The following is a 16,504-nucleotide window of genomic DNA, read 5'->3' as shown; positions in this document are numbered from 1 at the left end:
AGAAAAAGAAATAAAAGGAATACAAATTGGAAAAAAAGAAATAAAACTGTCACTGTTTGCAGATGACATGATACTATACATAGAGAATCCTAAAGATGCCACCAGAAAACTACTAGAGCTAATCAATGAATTTGGTAAAGTTGCAGGATACAAAATCAATGCAGAGACTTCTCTTGCATTCTTATACATTAATGATGAAAAATCTGAAAGAGAAACTAAGGAAACACTTCCATTTGCCACTGCAACAAAAAGAATAAAGTACCTAGGAATCAACCTACCTAGGGGGACAAGAGACCTGTATGCAGAAAACTATAAGACACTGAAAGAAATTAAAGATGATACCAACAGATGGAGAGATATACTATGTTCTTGGATTGGAAGAATCAATATTGTGAAAATGACTATTCTACCCAAAGCAATCTACAGATTCAATGCAATCACTATCAAATTACCAATGGCATTTTTTACAGAACTAGAACAAAAAATCTTAAAATTTGTATGGAGACACAAAAGACTCTGAATAGCCAAAGCAGTCTTGAGGGAAAAAAATGGAGCTGGAGGAATCAGACTCCCTGACTTCAGACTATACTACAAAGCTACAGTAATCAAGATAATATGGTACTGGCCCAAAAACATAAACATAGATCAATGGAACAAGATAAAAAGCCCAGAGATAAACCCACGCACCTATGGTCAACTAATCTATGACAAAGGAGGCAAGGATATACGATGGAGAAAAAACAGTCTCTTCAATAAGTGGTGCTGGGAAAACTGGACAGCTACATGTAAAAGAATGAAATTAGAACACTCCCTAACACCATACACAAAAGTAAACTCAAAATGTGTTTTCAAGACCTAAATGTAAGACTGGACACTATAAAACTCCTAGAGGAAAACATAGGGAGAACACTCTTTGACATAAATCACAGCACGATCTTTTTTGATCTGCCTCCTAGAGTAATGGAAATAGAAACAAAAATAAACAAATGAGACCTAATGAAACTTCAAAGCTTTTGCACGGCAAAGGAAACCATAAACAAGACGAAGAGACAACCCTCAGAATGGGGGAAAGTATTTGCAAACGAATCAAAGGACAAAAGATTAATGTCCAAAATATATAAACAGCTCATGTAGCTCAATATTAGAAAAACGAACAACCCAATCCAAAAATGGGCAGAAGACCTAAATAGACATTTCTCCAAAGAAGACATACAGATGGCCAAGAAGCACATGAAAAGCTGCTCAACATCACTAATTATTAGAGAAACGCAAATCAAAACTACAATGTGGTATCACCTCACACCAGTTAGAATGGGCATCATCAGAAAATCTACAAACAACAAATGCCAGAGGGGTGTGGATAAAGGGGAACCCTCTTGCACTGTTGGTGGGAACGTAAACTGATACAGCCACTATGGAGAACAGTATGGACGTTCCTTAAAAAACTAAAAATAGAATTACCATATGATCCAGCAATCCCACTACTGGGCATATACCCAGAGAAGCCATAATTCAAAATGACACATGCACCCCAATGTTCACTGCAGCACTATTTACAGTAGCCAGGTCATGGAAGAAACCTAAATGCCCATCGACAGAGGAATGGATAAAGAAGATGTGGTACATATATACAATGGAATATTACTCAGCCATAAAAAGAACAAAATTGGGTCATTTGTAGAGACGTGGATGGACCTAGAGACTGTCATACAGAGTGAAATAAGTCAGAAAGAGAAAAACAAATATCATATATTAACACATATATGTGGAACCTAGAAAAATGGTACAGATGAACCAGTTTGTAGAGCAGAAATTGAGACACAGACGTAGAGAACAAATGTATGGACACCAAGGGGGGAAAGTGGCTGGGGGGTGGGGGTGGGGGTGCAATGAATTGGGAGATTGGGATTGACATGTATACACTGATGTCTATACAATTGATGACTAATAAGAATCTGCTATATAAAAAAATAAATAAAATTTTTAAAAAAATAAAGAAGAATTTTATCTTTGAATTTTTTTTTTTTTTTTTTTTTTTTTTTTTGTGTTACGCGGGCCTCTCACTGTTGTGGCCTCTCCCGTCGCGGAGGACAGGCTCCGGACGCGCAGGCTCAGCGGCCATGGCTCACAGGCCCAGCCGCTCCGCGGCATGTGGGATCCCCCCAGACCGGGGCACGAACCCGTGTCCCCTGCATCGGCAGGCGGACTCTCAACCACTGCGCCACCAGGGAAGCCCTGAATTTTTTTTTTTAAGTGATGTTGAACGGGAGCCTTCATTCATGCATGGTCCTGGCCCTCAGGATGAGTGCTTGGCCACCCTCTTTTCTACCTTCACCCAGAAAACAACTGCTGCTACTTTCTGTCCTTTGTGCTGAGCCGTTGGGTGGAGTCTTGTGTGACTGTGAGGGTCTGCACTCACCCCATGAGTATCCTCATGCTTGAGGGAGCACATCAGATGGCAAATTTAAGAAAAAGAAAAGAAAAACACCACCACAGTTAGAGAGAGACAGAGTGTTAAAGAAAAGGGTAAGCTTCTTTCCTCCTTTTTTAACAAGGGGTTCACATTTTCATTTTGCACTAGGCTCCACAAATTATATAGATGGTTCTGCCTACTGCATTTAATTATTGTGGGATTATAGAATATATGTAACAGCTGAAAATATTACATGGCCCAAAATAAATGCTCATTAAACACTGGCCCATTTTTGATGTTTTTGTTTCTTCTGTATATATCTCTTCATAGGCAACCATAAAGGCATGGCACTTGTACCACTCAGCTTTACCAGGGACAGCTTAACCTCTCTGGCATTAAACTGAACCCTTGATCCCTGTGACTTTGCTAGATGAGGATCCTCACTCTTAATAATATGACCTTACTTGGAGTGAGAGAAAAAGCCCTGAATTCATTTCACACAAGATTCTATACCAGCTGCTACATTAAAACCCTGGAAGTTATCTCGGGCACACTCAGCTTCTTCAAACACTGATTCCTGTCCTATCTCCCGTGAAACATTTTACAAAAGAAGCAATTTCCTTTGAAAAATCAGAAAGGTTAGGCAAGTACCCAGGAGGCCCGGGTAACTGATGTTTCTATTGTTACAAGTTCAAATGATCAACGAGTAATCCAAGCTGTGAGACATGAGGGCCACAGGAGTGACAGCCAGTTTTGGTGCCCGTTTAAATGCTGGGATGAAAATCACATGGTTGGGAGCAAGGCTTCCGTTCAATTATTTTTCTTCTTCATCAAATGATGTTATAGCTATTACTACTAATAATGATGGCTCAGAGAAATTGCCTTAGGGACAAGGGCTAATGAGTAGCAGAGCAGGTGTAACTGAACCCACAAGTTCTTTTCTTCCCACCAGGTAACGCTGCCACCCATGCTGTTGTTGTTTGTTTTTGTTTTGTTTTTCTGCTCTGAGTAATGTTCCTCATTCTCTTTAGGATCAGTCTGAAGCTTAAAGAGGCCTATAAAAATAATACAGGAAAGAGTATAGATTTCTATCCAGGGTGGGTGAGACATAAAACCTACACAATTTGACATGTACAGAACAATACTGCCCAAAAGCAATTTGTGCTTCTGATGTTTCTTTGAACAATCAAAAGAAGAATCAGATCAATTTGAAATCACATTTCCTCATTTTAAATGTCAGCCTTCTAACATAGTAGTATTTAGTAAGGATTTCTGAAAACATATTTCTCTTTAGGACCTGGACAAATATCCTTAACATGTTAATCTATGGTATTCTAATTGGATCTGCTGAGATTTCCTTCTTTGTAAATATGGAACAATTTTCCTCTTACTAAGTAACCTGTATTCATACATGGAGATTTCTCTTGTCATCCAAAGTTTCAAGTCATTAGGCTTATAATTATTAATTCAATAAATGTGCATTAATGCCAACTATATGTCTGGCACTGGCCAGACAGTGAAGATACAATGACGAATAGGACATTTTCCCAAACTGTGAGGGATCCAAAGATTGGTTCAGGAGGTATACATGTAAGCAAATAAAGCAAAACAAATGTGATGAGACTTCTGAAAGTTGTGCATTCAGGGTACTCTGGAACTTTAGAGATGAACAAACCTAGACATGCCTGAGGAAGGGAAGGCTTCGCATGAGTGGTGACCCCTGAGCTGTCATGAAGGATGAGAAGCAGTTGGCTATGGAGATACAGACAGAAATGGTACACATAAGGTAAAGTGCATAAGGTGAAGCATGGATGCAGAAACGGAGGTATAAGAGAGTTTGGGGAAGTCGGGTAAGCACAATCTGTTTGCTGAGACTAGAGCACTAGGGTCTAATGGAAAGAGATAAAAGACAAGGAATACCAACTAGGCATCTGGCACATGGAGGATGACTCAGCAATTAGCTGTTATGGCATTCCAACACCACCCTCTTCTTAGTCATCCCTATGTCTGTGATAATTCCTAATTCATCCTCTATGCATCCCTAAATGCCAAGTACCTTCCTGTCACAGAATTAAGCAGTGCCTTAGAGACTAGTTATGAATAAGAACGGGACACTAATATGTCTATAAAGCTGAGGTGAGGAAGCCTGACTCCGGAAAGGTCAAGGTTACAGAAAGACTAACCTAAAAGCTAAAGAAATAGGATTTATTAGTGACTAGATGCAGCGTCTTTCGTGGGACCATTAGCCCTTGTCCTGGAGTGCTGATTGCATTCATTTGAGCATCAACATGTCAGCATCTGAGCTGGAGAGGCAACATGTGCGGTCATGAGGAGCACAGCATTGGGGTCAGATATACTGAAGGTGAGGCCAGGCAAAGCGTTTCACATGATTAAGTCTCATGTCTAAAATGAGGATAATAACACCTTATAAGACCATGGTGAAGATTAAACAAGATCATGCAAGCAAACTGCTCATCTCAGAGCCTGGCAGGCAGAAAACAATCTTGGCTATAATTTTTACTGTAACTAGTAGCCATTTGTAAAGTCGATCACTTTATATAACAATAGCAAAGGTTTAAAATTTGTTATTGCAAATGTCCTTGTATATGGACTTAGCAGCATCCATTTTTGCTGTAAAAAAGGAAGAAAAGCATCCAGGGAAAATTTGTCGAGGGGAAAGAATGGGGTTGTGTCTTCACTTAGTGTTCAATTTTCTTGCCTTTGAGATGTCAATCATGAGATTCTCATTCTACCAGGTATGTAGGGGTATGGATAAACTCAGTCATGGATAAGTACCTGGGCACTTTACCTAGTTATTAGGGTAATAGAACACCTAGCTTTTCTATTTCTGATAATCAGCAAGTTTTTTTTTTTAATTGGTTCCTTTATCAAATAGGGAGTTTGCTTATAAATAACAATCAGTGAATCAAACAGTTAAGTTAAACATTCCAACTATTGACAGGTATACAATACGACTTTAATTTCAACTGTGAATTTCTTCTTATAAGGAGATGGCAAGCCTTCTCTAGCCATCCCCTAGGCCAATGGCTTCACCATATTGTCTTTATTCACCTTCTACTGTGTTTTTTTTTTTCTTTGTGAGATCAGAAAGATACAGAATTTTTCTACAGCGATAGAACACATTCCTCTTATGCTACTCCATTACAAATACTCATGTGTGTCCTTTCTCTTGGTCTTTGCCTACTTTGCACACATTATGTTGTTGCCATCTGCTGCTTCGGCTCCTTTCCTGTTTTCTGTCTCTGCTTCTCTCACCACCCCACTCCTGGGGGCATCCTCCTTTCGGTCAGTGGGGTAGTTCCTTCTCCTTGGAAGGAAAAGGGCTTCCTGACAGACTGTCACAGGAAAACCACTCAGAGGAAATAGACAGCCCTTCTTCTCTCCACCTTGAAACATTTCTAATTTTCTTACTTTTTATTTTCTTAAGAACAGAGGAATAGCCCCCTGTTTATTGTTTTAGATTTTATCCTGCCCACACTTGTGGGTAACATGAATTTCATTTCTCTGTCATCTCTTAGACTTCAGAACTAAACTTCACTCCATTCATAATGCTGTTCACCCAACAACCAAGAGTTTAGGTCACCATATCCTTCCTAATTTGGTATCTTTGCAGTGGTTTACCCCCCCACCCTGCATTTTTTTTAAAACTAATTCTGAAGAAAACCATGTCTCGTAGCATCACTAAAAGACTACAACTTAGGTGACAAATGGTGTTCATTTGATTAAGAATCAGAAAATGAAAATTTTGAAGACTCATGCCTGCCACTAATCACCCTGAGACCTTATGCAATGCACACACCTTCCACAAACCTTGGCTTCCCCGTTTGTAATATGTTAATATTTAAACATATGCCCCCGACAGGCCTACTGGGAGGATCCTGAGCTCATAACCGTTCAAAGACTTTGCTTCAGGGGATATGATCTCTATTACATTTTGTCTCTCTTTTAGAACACAGGCCTTTTAACGTTTTCCTATTGCAATATAATGTCAGCCATTCAGGAAGACTTAGATTACTATAACTAAGCACCATATACCTCTTGCTTTCACAAGGCTTTTGGGATGACAGCAAAATTGTTTTGTATACAAATATTATATAATCAGATTTACTCTGAAACAACTTCATTTTCAGAAGGAAAATGTAAACATCCCCTTTAAGATTTATTTCTCCAACTTCTAATAAACATCCAGTTAGAAAGCCTTGTGATTTTAGTCACTTAATCAATAGAACAGCCAGAAAATTACTCTGTTTCTTTCAGAAGCAACATCCCCTGGTGTCTAAGTTTTCTTCCCAAAATTGATTCTAAAACTGAGAAAAACTCTGTTGAGATGCTCTGAATCAGTAGGGAGACTTGCACTTTGTGGTTAACTGTTCCAGGAATTCTATAATTCAAATTATAATCTTCTCCTAAATAATGTATGAGTGAAACCTGCTGCACTATATATACTATCTAGTGAAAAGCAACAAAAAAGAAGTATATTCACTGATGCGTTTATCTTGTTATCAAACAGGAATAAAGGGTTTGGTTGGTAATGTTAACTTGCCAAATGGTTACTACACGTACTACACCTCATTGATAAAGTGATCCTTCCTAATTTTCAAAATATAAACTGTTCCTAAATATAAACTGTGCCTAATACTTAGCGAACCTGTCACCTTGTCAACCTTACTGCAGCAATTAGACAAATAAAATGGATCAGAGTATAAAAAGACATTTTCAAACTGTAGAAGAAAAAACAGAAACACCATTTATAGTCAAAATTACAGCGCCTGAAACATCAGCTGTTGACGTTTTGTATGGCTCTAAGCAGGTGGTCAGATGCAGGAGGACAAGCCAAAACAGAAAAAGGAAAGTAAGGAAAAAGACGTGACTAAGGAGACCCAGTGTTCAGGGCCTCAGCACTAGGAACATACATACATTGTGAAAAAAAGAAACCATTATGTTGAATGGAATACTGAAATGAACAATTGCTGAATAAAATCTATGAGAAACTCATCTGGATTTTAAAGGTACATACATCTGAGTTTCAATTTCCCTAAGAGAAACAGAAAATGAGGGGAAAATGGGTGTGTGCCTAGTCTATGAGGATTCCTTCTGCATTTTCCTTGGAAATCCACAGTATAAATCCCTAAAACTGACATCAACACCTGGAACCCAGTTAACTCTCAGTAAATGATCATCGAATAAGTGAACAAAGAGTGACAACATGTAATATTTACTGATACACATTCACCTTCCTTCATGAAATTCTTCTGACTCCAACCAAAGCCTGGACAACTTGGATTTCATGAAAACCTTCATTTTGTCTGAAATTCCCTGCTTTACAGAGAAAATAATATTTATTCTTTCAGATTATTAGGGATAAAAGAACAAATTCACTCCAGTTATTTTTTTCTTCCTTTTAGAATGACAACAAAACAAAGAGTTGTAGTTTATATTTTTCTGGCTTGTATCTCTGTATCGATCCCTAAGAGTATTTGTAAAAATAATAAATTAAGGTAGAGAAATGGGTACAATTCATTACCTCAGTGACTTAATTATTTTTTAAGTATACACTATGTCCAAGGTAGCTTCAGGTCATGAAAATCCTACAGTGGCCAGATATCAGCATAAAAATTTTAGGCTGTGTTGACATAAGATATCACTATATGTATGTACATATCTCCAAACTATGTACACTAATTTCATGGAAAAGTACAGTGGCTTGAACTGTGATTGTAAACAGTTCTAGGAGTCTACATTGCCGCTCTTGCCAGACAGTTCAGTTCACCATAGATCATTCCTAAATTGGCACGGTGTTTGCTCTTTTTTAGGATGTTCAGATAGAGAAATTTTACGCCTTTATCAACCTTTTCTAGAATTCAATAACTCTATCAACCTTGCTTATATCTATATTCTTCGTGAAGTGTGTTTTTAACTTCTTTGTTTTTTCCATCTCCTTTGCTATTTCTTCTGCTTCTTCCTTTTATGAGACAAAACACTCTCCTTGGGAAGCCACTTATTTATAATATAATGCTTCAATCTCACTTCTATCTACTCTTTAATTGGGTGCTTGATCCCAATCCCTTTATCCTTTCTAAAATCCAGATGGATTACAAATGTTAAAATACCTTCCTGAGTGGACTTTTCCATACCAGGAGCCCACTGTACATAAGAGAAGCAGACCAAAAAGTGATCGATTTGCATGTTAGAGCCCAGGGATCAGTTTCAAATCACAGAAAAAGTGGTCTTAGCTAAAGCCACTGAAAGAGATGTTCCTTCTTCTTTTTTTCTCTATTTTAACCTGTGCTCAAAGGACATTCTCAGAATTTGGGGATGGATGGTACTGTAGTTCTAACTGCTAAATGGTCATTAATTCTCTACTTCTCTGGGCATCATGTATAAATCTGATAAGGCCTGAACCACCAGCCTTTGTGTATGTGTATGGAATATGTGTAATTTCAATTACCCAAAGGTCCACATGTGAATCTCTTAACATACTGACTTATGCTATGCCTCAACAAACTGGTTGAAACCAAAATACAAGATCTCCTAAGAAGGGGATGACTCTCTTCTCCTCTTGGTGATCTAGCCCTCCTTTCTCACAATGGTTTGAATAAACTTGATGACTTTTAAATCCATGCCAGGAATGTGTCAAGGAAGCCAGACAGACAGTAATGTTCTTAGCCAGAAATCTGTACCCTTGCTGCAAAAACTCTAATTTCTCTGACTCTCTTTTATTTTAGTTCCTGTTTAGATTATACAAAATTGATATTAGAAGATATTAAAGTCACAAATATGATATCACTGAATCATATCTGTGCACTTTAAAGATAATATTTTCATTTTAGAACACTATTAAGCTTTCATTAAAATGATATCAGAGTCTCCAAGACAAAAACAGAAGAACTCATGAAACCAAAATACTTTCATTAGTTCTGGGTTAACATCAAGTATTTGTTTATCATAATGCACTGAGGGGGAAAAAAAGCCAATGTGATGTTCTCATCAACAGTATTAGTAATGCTATTGATGCAGAATCCAATGCAACTTTGATGGCCTTGAAAAGAGTTTATTATTGCCCTGAGTAATAGACTGAAGGAAGTAGGATGCTCATTTTACAGGCATCTATTAAGCTACCAAGAATGGCTTTAAGAATACATAGGTATCCATTCTTGAACAAAAACAGTTCTCAAAAGATCATCTTTTCAGGTGAAATACTCTGCTAGTACAAGTCATCCTCATCATCACCAAAACCATCACCATCACCACACATTTAGCACGTTACGTTCTAGCTTCTGTTCTTACTCAAAAGACGCAGATACTATAATTATGCACATTTTACAATTGAGGAAACTGAGGATTAAAGTAAATTGTCCACAGACACAAAACTCATTAGTGGTATAGAAAGGGTTGAACCCAGCCTACCTTTGTAATATTCAATGTTCATTTAGGAAGCATCCTACTATCACAGTCAAATCTGCCTGTTATTGATACTATGAATAAACGTACATGTGAGGTATTTTATATGTCACAAGAAATATAAAACATTCCAAAGAGAAACAAAATTATGTGTTATCTTTTAAAATTCAGGTTTCAGTAAAAGTTGAAGTACACCACAATCATTCCATAAAGAAATATGAAGTCTCAGGTGTGATGTTGATAGTTGGATAAAGAATAATACATTATCGGATATAAGATTCTGCTTTGTGATTTTTTTCCATCTTCAATAAAACTCTACTAAGAGAAGTAGTATGATCAGGCTGACAGCAATGGTGATCCAAATCTTGGAACGGATACCAGAGAGGTTCTACAGTTTCCTTTGCAGAGACTTAATAATGAAGAAGTCAGCCTCCTGGTTGACCTGAGGAGGTAAGTGTTTCTGAGTTAAAGGGATAAGCTCAACAAGTCAGCTCTGGGATTTCTAGGTGAAGGAGGCCTAAAGATGATGTCACTTATTCTGGTACCACAGACAGGGAAGACAGAGAAAAAGAGAAGAAAACCAGAAGTCTAGTGTAATAAATTTTAATGCCTAAATTAAGCAAGAACCACCCACACCCCCCTGACTTTGCCAAAACACTGGCATTGAGTCTGCCTGGAAACCCAAAGCAGAGAAGCGAAGGCAAAAAGCAAAAAACAGGTGCGAGGCAGAGCAAGTGCAAGAGAAGGAATATTTAGTAAATACTAGTAGCTTTCAGAGGTATGGTTTGGAGATATAGAACATCCTTGTGATGTTATTTTCTTGCAGCTCTTATATTACTGTGCATCTCTATGATTCAAAGATAACAGAGTCTGTGGGAAGTGGACAAGATTATAAAAGCTGTTCTCAGACACAAATGACTACATTGTGGCACTTCATTGTTTTAAGGTCAATATATTTTTGTACGTCAAAGAAGGAAAAAATTAATCTTATCACAGGTAAATTAGTAAGGTCTCAAGTTCAAAGTAACTGGGGGGAGCTCTACATATACCTAAATAGTCAGGCATATACACAAAACTCACGATTTCCTCACAACTTTCATGTGATATATGCCCTCCTTTCCAGAAAGATTGAGAGAATGGCCACACACAGAGGAATTAGCCTTTGAGAGAGAAAGATTGGAAAAAAGCGGGAACCTGACATTCATTAATTTGTGTTCACTATATCCGTTCATACTATACTCATTTAATCAATATGAGGTCACTGTTTTCATTCATACAGCACACAGCTTAAAAGGGATGGGATGAAGGAGGGGCTAGGAAATCACAGGGCAGAGTCACAGTCAGACAAGGTTCAAGACGACAAACCATTTTACAGACTGTCATTTGAGCAAACACCCACGAGATCAACAAGAAGTTCATACCTGTTTTCAGAACTGCATGCCTCTTAGGTACTGCCAGCCTCATGGAACTGGAACCATAGGAATGAGTGATTTCCTCCAGAAATTCCCAGAAAGCAGCCCTGTTTTCTTTAGCTGTGCTCCAGGTCACCCTGGAGTTCAATCCACCATGATGACTGCCAACTCTGTTGCTCTTTCGCAGTTTTAAAGTCAGTTCTAAATTGGAAATTTCCTTACTACTTATTTTGAAATATCCCTGGCAGATGAATCAAACACAGCATATCCCCAATTCAACCAAAGACTTTGATTGGCACAGTCTCTAATAAATGTTTGGTGATAACAGCCTGAGAAGAGTTTATGGTGTGGTATCCTTGCAGGATTTGGAGAGCAGGGGTAGTAATATTTGGAATGAGTAATGATAAGTATATCATAGATATTATGGGGAAAGACGAAGTACTGGAAAAGAGAAAGTAAGAAAGGGAGAAAGGCAGAGAACCTGATTAGAAAATTGTTTCTGCTTCTTGGAAACCCTTGTCATGGAGCTGTGTCAGTTACTGACAGAAGGGCCAGCCAAGAAAGCCAAAAGGAAAAAGGCTTTTGTCTTGTGATCACTGCCCTCTATCATGTCCAGTTGTTTCCTCCTCACACTGGAAGATGGTCCTTCTTCATGTTCTTCTTGCCATTAAAAAGACAGTCACACAAACCCTTGGAAATAGCCATTTCCCTGAACGAACAATATTTTGAGGCAGATGAACAGGAAAAAAAAAAAAAAACAGATGATGTCATTCAGTATGTTACCTGACTGACTTTTCACAGAACAGGCATTCTAAAAAAGAATTAACTGGAAAAATTCATGAACTTATATACAAACTTAAAGTTTAATTCACTATGTCCCTTCAAGAGAAAAAAGTTTTGTGTTGCAACTTGAGCAATTACACCCTATGACAGCTACTGAAATGCCAGCTGGAGCTCAGGAGTAAGTGGAAAGTCCTTCCCTCTCACACTCAGGCTGCAAATCAATCTCACTTCTTGTACTCTTCCAGTGAAAAACTGTGTAAGAGACAGGATCCGCACAACTTGAGATTACAGAAACAACTTGAGATTCTATAACAGGTTGAACTATGAACTCTGATAGGTATGTGAGAAGAGGGGTTTAGAAGTTCTAGTCACCTGTACCTGTTTTATCTCCTAATTTAGTTGTATAGTCTTCTCAAACTTTTCTACCCAAGTGCCAATAATGGTGGGAATGGAATAGAGAAGATACACAATAAAAATGATAGGACTTTGAATTCTTCTGTTTTTTTCTTAAAACGTAAGAATAAGATTTATCTATTAAATAAGATTCATGTTTATTTGCATTCTTCTGCATCATATATCACCTTGCTTTCAATTCAAGTTTTTACTCCAAATCAACAATGCACTTCAAGAAAATGTATCACATATACTTTGTGACTCTACATTACCCTGGGTACACATCTATACACCTCAGCATTAAAGGACTTAGATTAGTTTGAAGAGCTTGTGTTTTGTTTTGTTTCTATTCAACCCCTGTGCAACTAGTGGGCACTATGTATTCTTTCTCTGATGCTTTCACCAAAACTAACTTCCTTAGTATGTTAAAGATTTATCACGAGAATTCAAAATTGATTTTTCAAAATCCAATCTTCGCTTTTTACCTAAATATTGATTTAAGCCAGTTATATTCTTTCTATTCTGTGATCGAAGTCGGGAACGCATCTTTGCCGTGTGCATTTCCTCTCGATGCTGCTTTTGGTGGCTCTGAATAGAAAATCTTTTATCAGGCTTAGAAAATCTGCTGGCATCTGTGTCCTGGATAAGAATCACTGTATTCCCAGGAGAAAGAATTTGGGAACTTGTCTTATGATGACTCTCCATGGCTGATCAGATGGAATATATGGGATTAAATGTAAGATAAAGTATGGATAGAACACAAAAAGCAGGCCCTGATACCCTGATCAAATAACTCCCTCAGTTCTCTGTTCTGCAAATAAGTCTCTGAAGCCAGAAGGTGCCAGATTCAACTTTGGAAGACGTTCTCCACCTTCATGCTCAGCTTTCATCTTATTTCCTTCTGGAAACTAATGCAAAAGGAAAAGAAAAAGTTTTCTATAGATATGCTATATTTTTTTAAGAAGCCAGACACAGATGACTACATGTTATATGATTCCATTTATACAAAATGCCCAGAAAAGGCAGGTTTATAGAGACAAAAGCAGACCAACAGCTGTCTAGGAGTATGGGTAGGAGAAGGGATTAACTGCGAAAGGACATAAGAGAAATTTGGGGAGTGTTGGAAATGTTCTAAAATGTGAATATGGTGATATCTGGACAACCCTAGAAATTTAATAAAAATCACTGAACTGTAGGCTTACAATGGATGAACTCTGTGGTATGGAAATTATGTATCAATAAAGCTGCTTAAAGAAAGAGAAAATGCCAGTCTTTGGAGAAAAAGGATGTTTCAATTAGACTTGTAATGATCTAAATATCATGAGAAATTTCTGGCTAATCAGAAATATTTAAACACAGCAATACAGGACACTGCTTAAATTAACTGAAAGTGACACCAGGACAAGCAGAAAGCACTGTGCTCTAGGAAGCTGTTGTTTATATCAATGTTTTACATTTCTTTTTGCTGTTGTTGTTGTTGATTTATATGGAACATTTGCCACCCAGAAGTGGATTTGGGCTTCATTAGTTTGTCATCCTGATAATATATCTCCCAAGAAAGAAGGTTAAACCAGCTAACATCTTTAAAATTTTTAGAAGGATGGGACAAACAGGTAAATGAAATGTAAGAGGCTATCTCCTTTTCTGAGTTTGTTCCTACAGAAAGACCCTAGCAAGGAAAGCAGCAAAAAATCAGGAGATAATACTGAGAATCATGTGTGTCAGATGCTCAATCAATCCAGTTTTGTCTTCCTGGTCCACAGGAAGACTGTATTTCCCAGTTTCCTCTGAGTTTAAGATGGAACCATGTCTGACAAAATATAAGCAGAAGCGATGTATGGCATTTTCAGGCAAGGCAATAAAACATATTGCATAACTATTCAAGCTCTCTCTCTCTTCCCTACAGATAGAACGGGAAGTGAAAAACTCCAAGGTTGTTGAACCCAACTCATGGAAGAATCTTAGATGCCTGAATTACTTCTTTGAAGACAGCTGACCAGGAGAGCTGCTCAACTGGCATTGGACTTTGCCCGAACAAGAAAGAAAGCTTTTTTGTTGAGCCATTGAAATGCTGGGATTGTCTGTTGTAGCTTATCACCCTAACCAATTATCCTAGTTGCTTAATTGTTATTTAATTGCCTTAACTAATATGACACACTATAGAGCTCAAAGTATATTTCTTCCTTTCTTCCTTTTATCACCTAGTTCTACTCTTTCCCTCATGCCCATCTTTCCTCTTTCTCCTCCTATTGCCCTACTTCGTGACTCCAGTTAAGGTGCACTTCTGAGACAGAGGAAGAAATGCGTGAGTAGTATTGAGCCCGTTCCTCCTTAAGACCCTTCTTCAAGAGGTGGAATATTTGAATGGAATGAGGTAAAAATAATAGTCTGCCATTCTTTATTCAGAAGAGCTAGAATGTATCTCAAGTCTTTGGTTAAAATGTTGCATTATTACCAAGAGCAATGCTTTGCCCACCCTCCTTAGGGGAAAAAAAAAAAAAAAAACCTACAGCGATAAATGCCAAGAAACAAATGTCAGAGTTGGCAGCCACCTTGTGGGTCATGAACTTTGCTTTCATTTTCTGAAGCTTTTGGTAGTGGAGAAGTGCATTCTGGTTGCTCTAATGCTTTTTGTCCACCCCTGAGAGTTATTTTCCCAAAACAACAAATTACCATTTCAATTCATTTTCAAACTATGTCATTATCCAGGTACCCTTTCCTCCTTTTCCGCATATAGAACAAATGCAAGGAAAGAAGAGAGGACCTGCCGCAATTCCGAAACCACACCCTGGGCCACACTCAGCCCAAACCATCACCCCAGCCCTTCAGCTTGTCAACCCCAGTTCCCCCCAACTCCACTGTCAAAAAATAAAATAATTCAAATAAAAAACAGCTCATAAAACAGTAAACAAAATAAAGTCAGTTTTCTTTTTTTTTTTAAAGAACAAAATGAAACTTGAGGGAAAACTTACTGGAGTTACAGTTTATCCTGATACAGTCTAGATGGGGAAAAATAAATGAAAGATGAAATTGCATCCTTCAAGGTAACAGCTGCAGACATCCAAAAACAATCAGTCCACCCTTCCGGGGACAGACACACGCAAGAAATGTGGCCATTTTATATATATATATATACAGTATGCACAAGTTTAAGGGTGGGTGTATATGTACAGTATATTGTAAAGTTGGATACATATATATATACACACACACACATATATATATACACGTATGTATAGAGATATATACTGGTATACATATATATCCACAATAGACACTGAGTAGGCTTCTTTTTTTTTTTCTTTCAAAAATCCTATTCACTTATATAAAGTATTTCAAAACTGGACTTTGAAATATTAATTTTGTTAAACTTGGAAAATACTGCAAAAATTTCCCCACCAAATGTAGGTTTTAGTTTGTTTCTCTCTACAGCTGGTTTTTCTTAAAATTTATCTTTAAAAGTACCATCAAGACAATTTTTGTTTTAGTATTTCAAAGATATATCACCAGTCTGACATATCGTATCATTTTAACAAATCTGTCCATGAAGTTTCTCAGTGTAGTATTTAACCCTTTCTCTTTTTCTAAAACCAAACTCCCTCCACCCTCTCTCCTCAGGTCAGGCCCCAAATGCTATAGAAATTTATGCAGGCAGATTTGCCGTTATCCTCAGAGGTAAGGAAAGGGTTAACACCACCTGGTCATTTTCTGTCATAAAATGGCCACTTGCAAACAGCTAACCGCACAAACACCCATCCCAGATTTTAGAGAGGTGGGCTCGGGTGCTGGCTAAAAGGAGTTTTATGATGTTATCATAATTGATTGGGGTCTCTGCTGTGGTTTCAAAGGCCCCCAGACCAACCCCCTCATGAAGCCCATCTCCGTCTTCCTGCCTGAATGCTCAGACTGAATCAAGCGCCCACAGCATTTGAGGAGAAGGCGAGACAGGCACATGGGGAGGAGGTCTTGGGCACCTTTGACATCCTACCTATTTCCCTCTGTGATCCTGCATCTTGAAGAAAGAAAATTCTTTTTTTTTAATGGGAAAGAGAGGGAATAAAGCTTGGCTAATTTTCTTGTG

General features: G+C 37.9%; 1 protein-coding gene across 11 annotated transcripts in view; it reads right to left on the bottom strand.

Moving 5' to 3' along the window:
• The window catches only part of NRXN3 (neurexin 3), a 1,706,389-nt gene that overhangs the window by 1,023,138 nt on the left and 666,747 nt on the right, over positions 1-16,504 (bottom strand). For 10 of the 11 annotated variants that reach the window (XR_004348667.1, XR_004348670.1, XR_004348668.1 and 7 more), the window contains one exon: positions 15,396-15,422. The exons of the other annotated variant lie outside the window; for it this stretch is intronic. Coding sequence is in view for 7 of the 10 variants with exons in the window: in XM_032624307.1 (XP_032480198.1) it covers positions 15,396-15,422 (27 nt within the window). In the remaining 3 variants the exon portion in view is untranslated. The remainder of the gene's footprint in view (positions 1-15,395; positions 15,423-16,504) is intronic. 11 annotated transcript variants of the gene reach the window in all.

This window comes from Phocoena sinus, chromosome 2 (assembly GCF_008692025.1).
Source record: "Phocoena sinus isolate mPhoSin1 chromosome 2, mPhoSin1.pri, whole genome shotgun sequence".
Classification (NCBI taxonomy): Eukaryota; Metazoa; Chordata; class Mammalia; order Artiodactyla; family Phocoenidae; genus Phocoena; species Phocoena sinus.
Note: the sequence above shows the minus strand (reverse complement) of the source record. Positions and strands in the feature narration are given on the sequence as shown.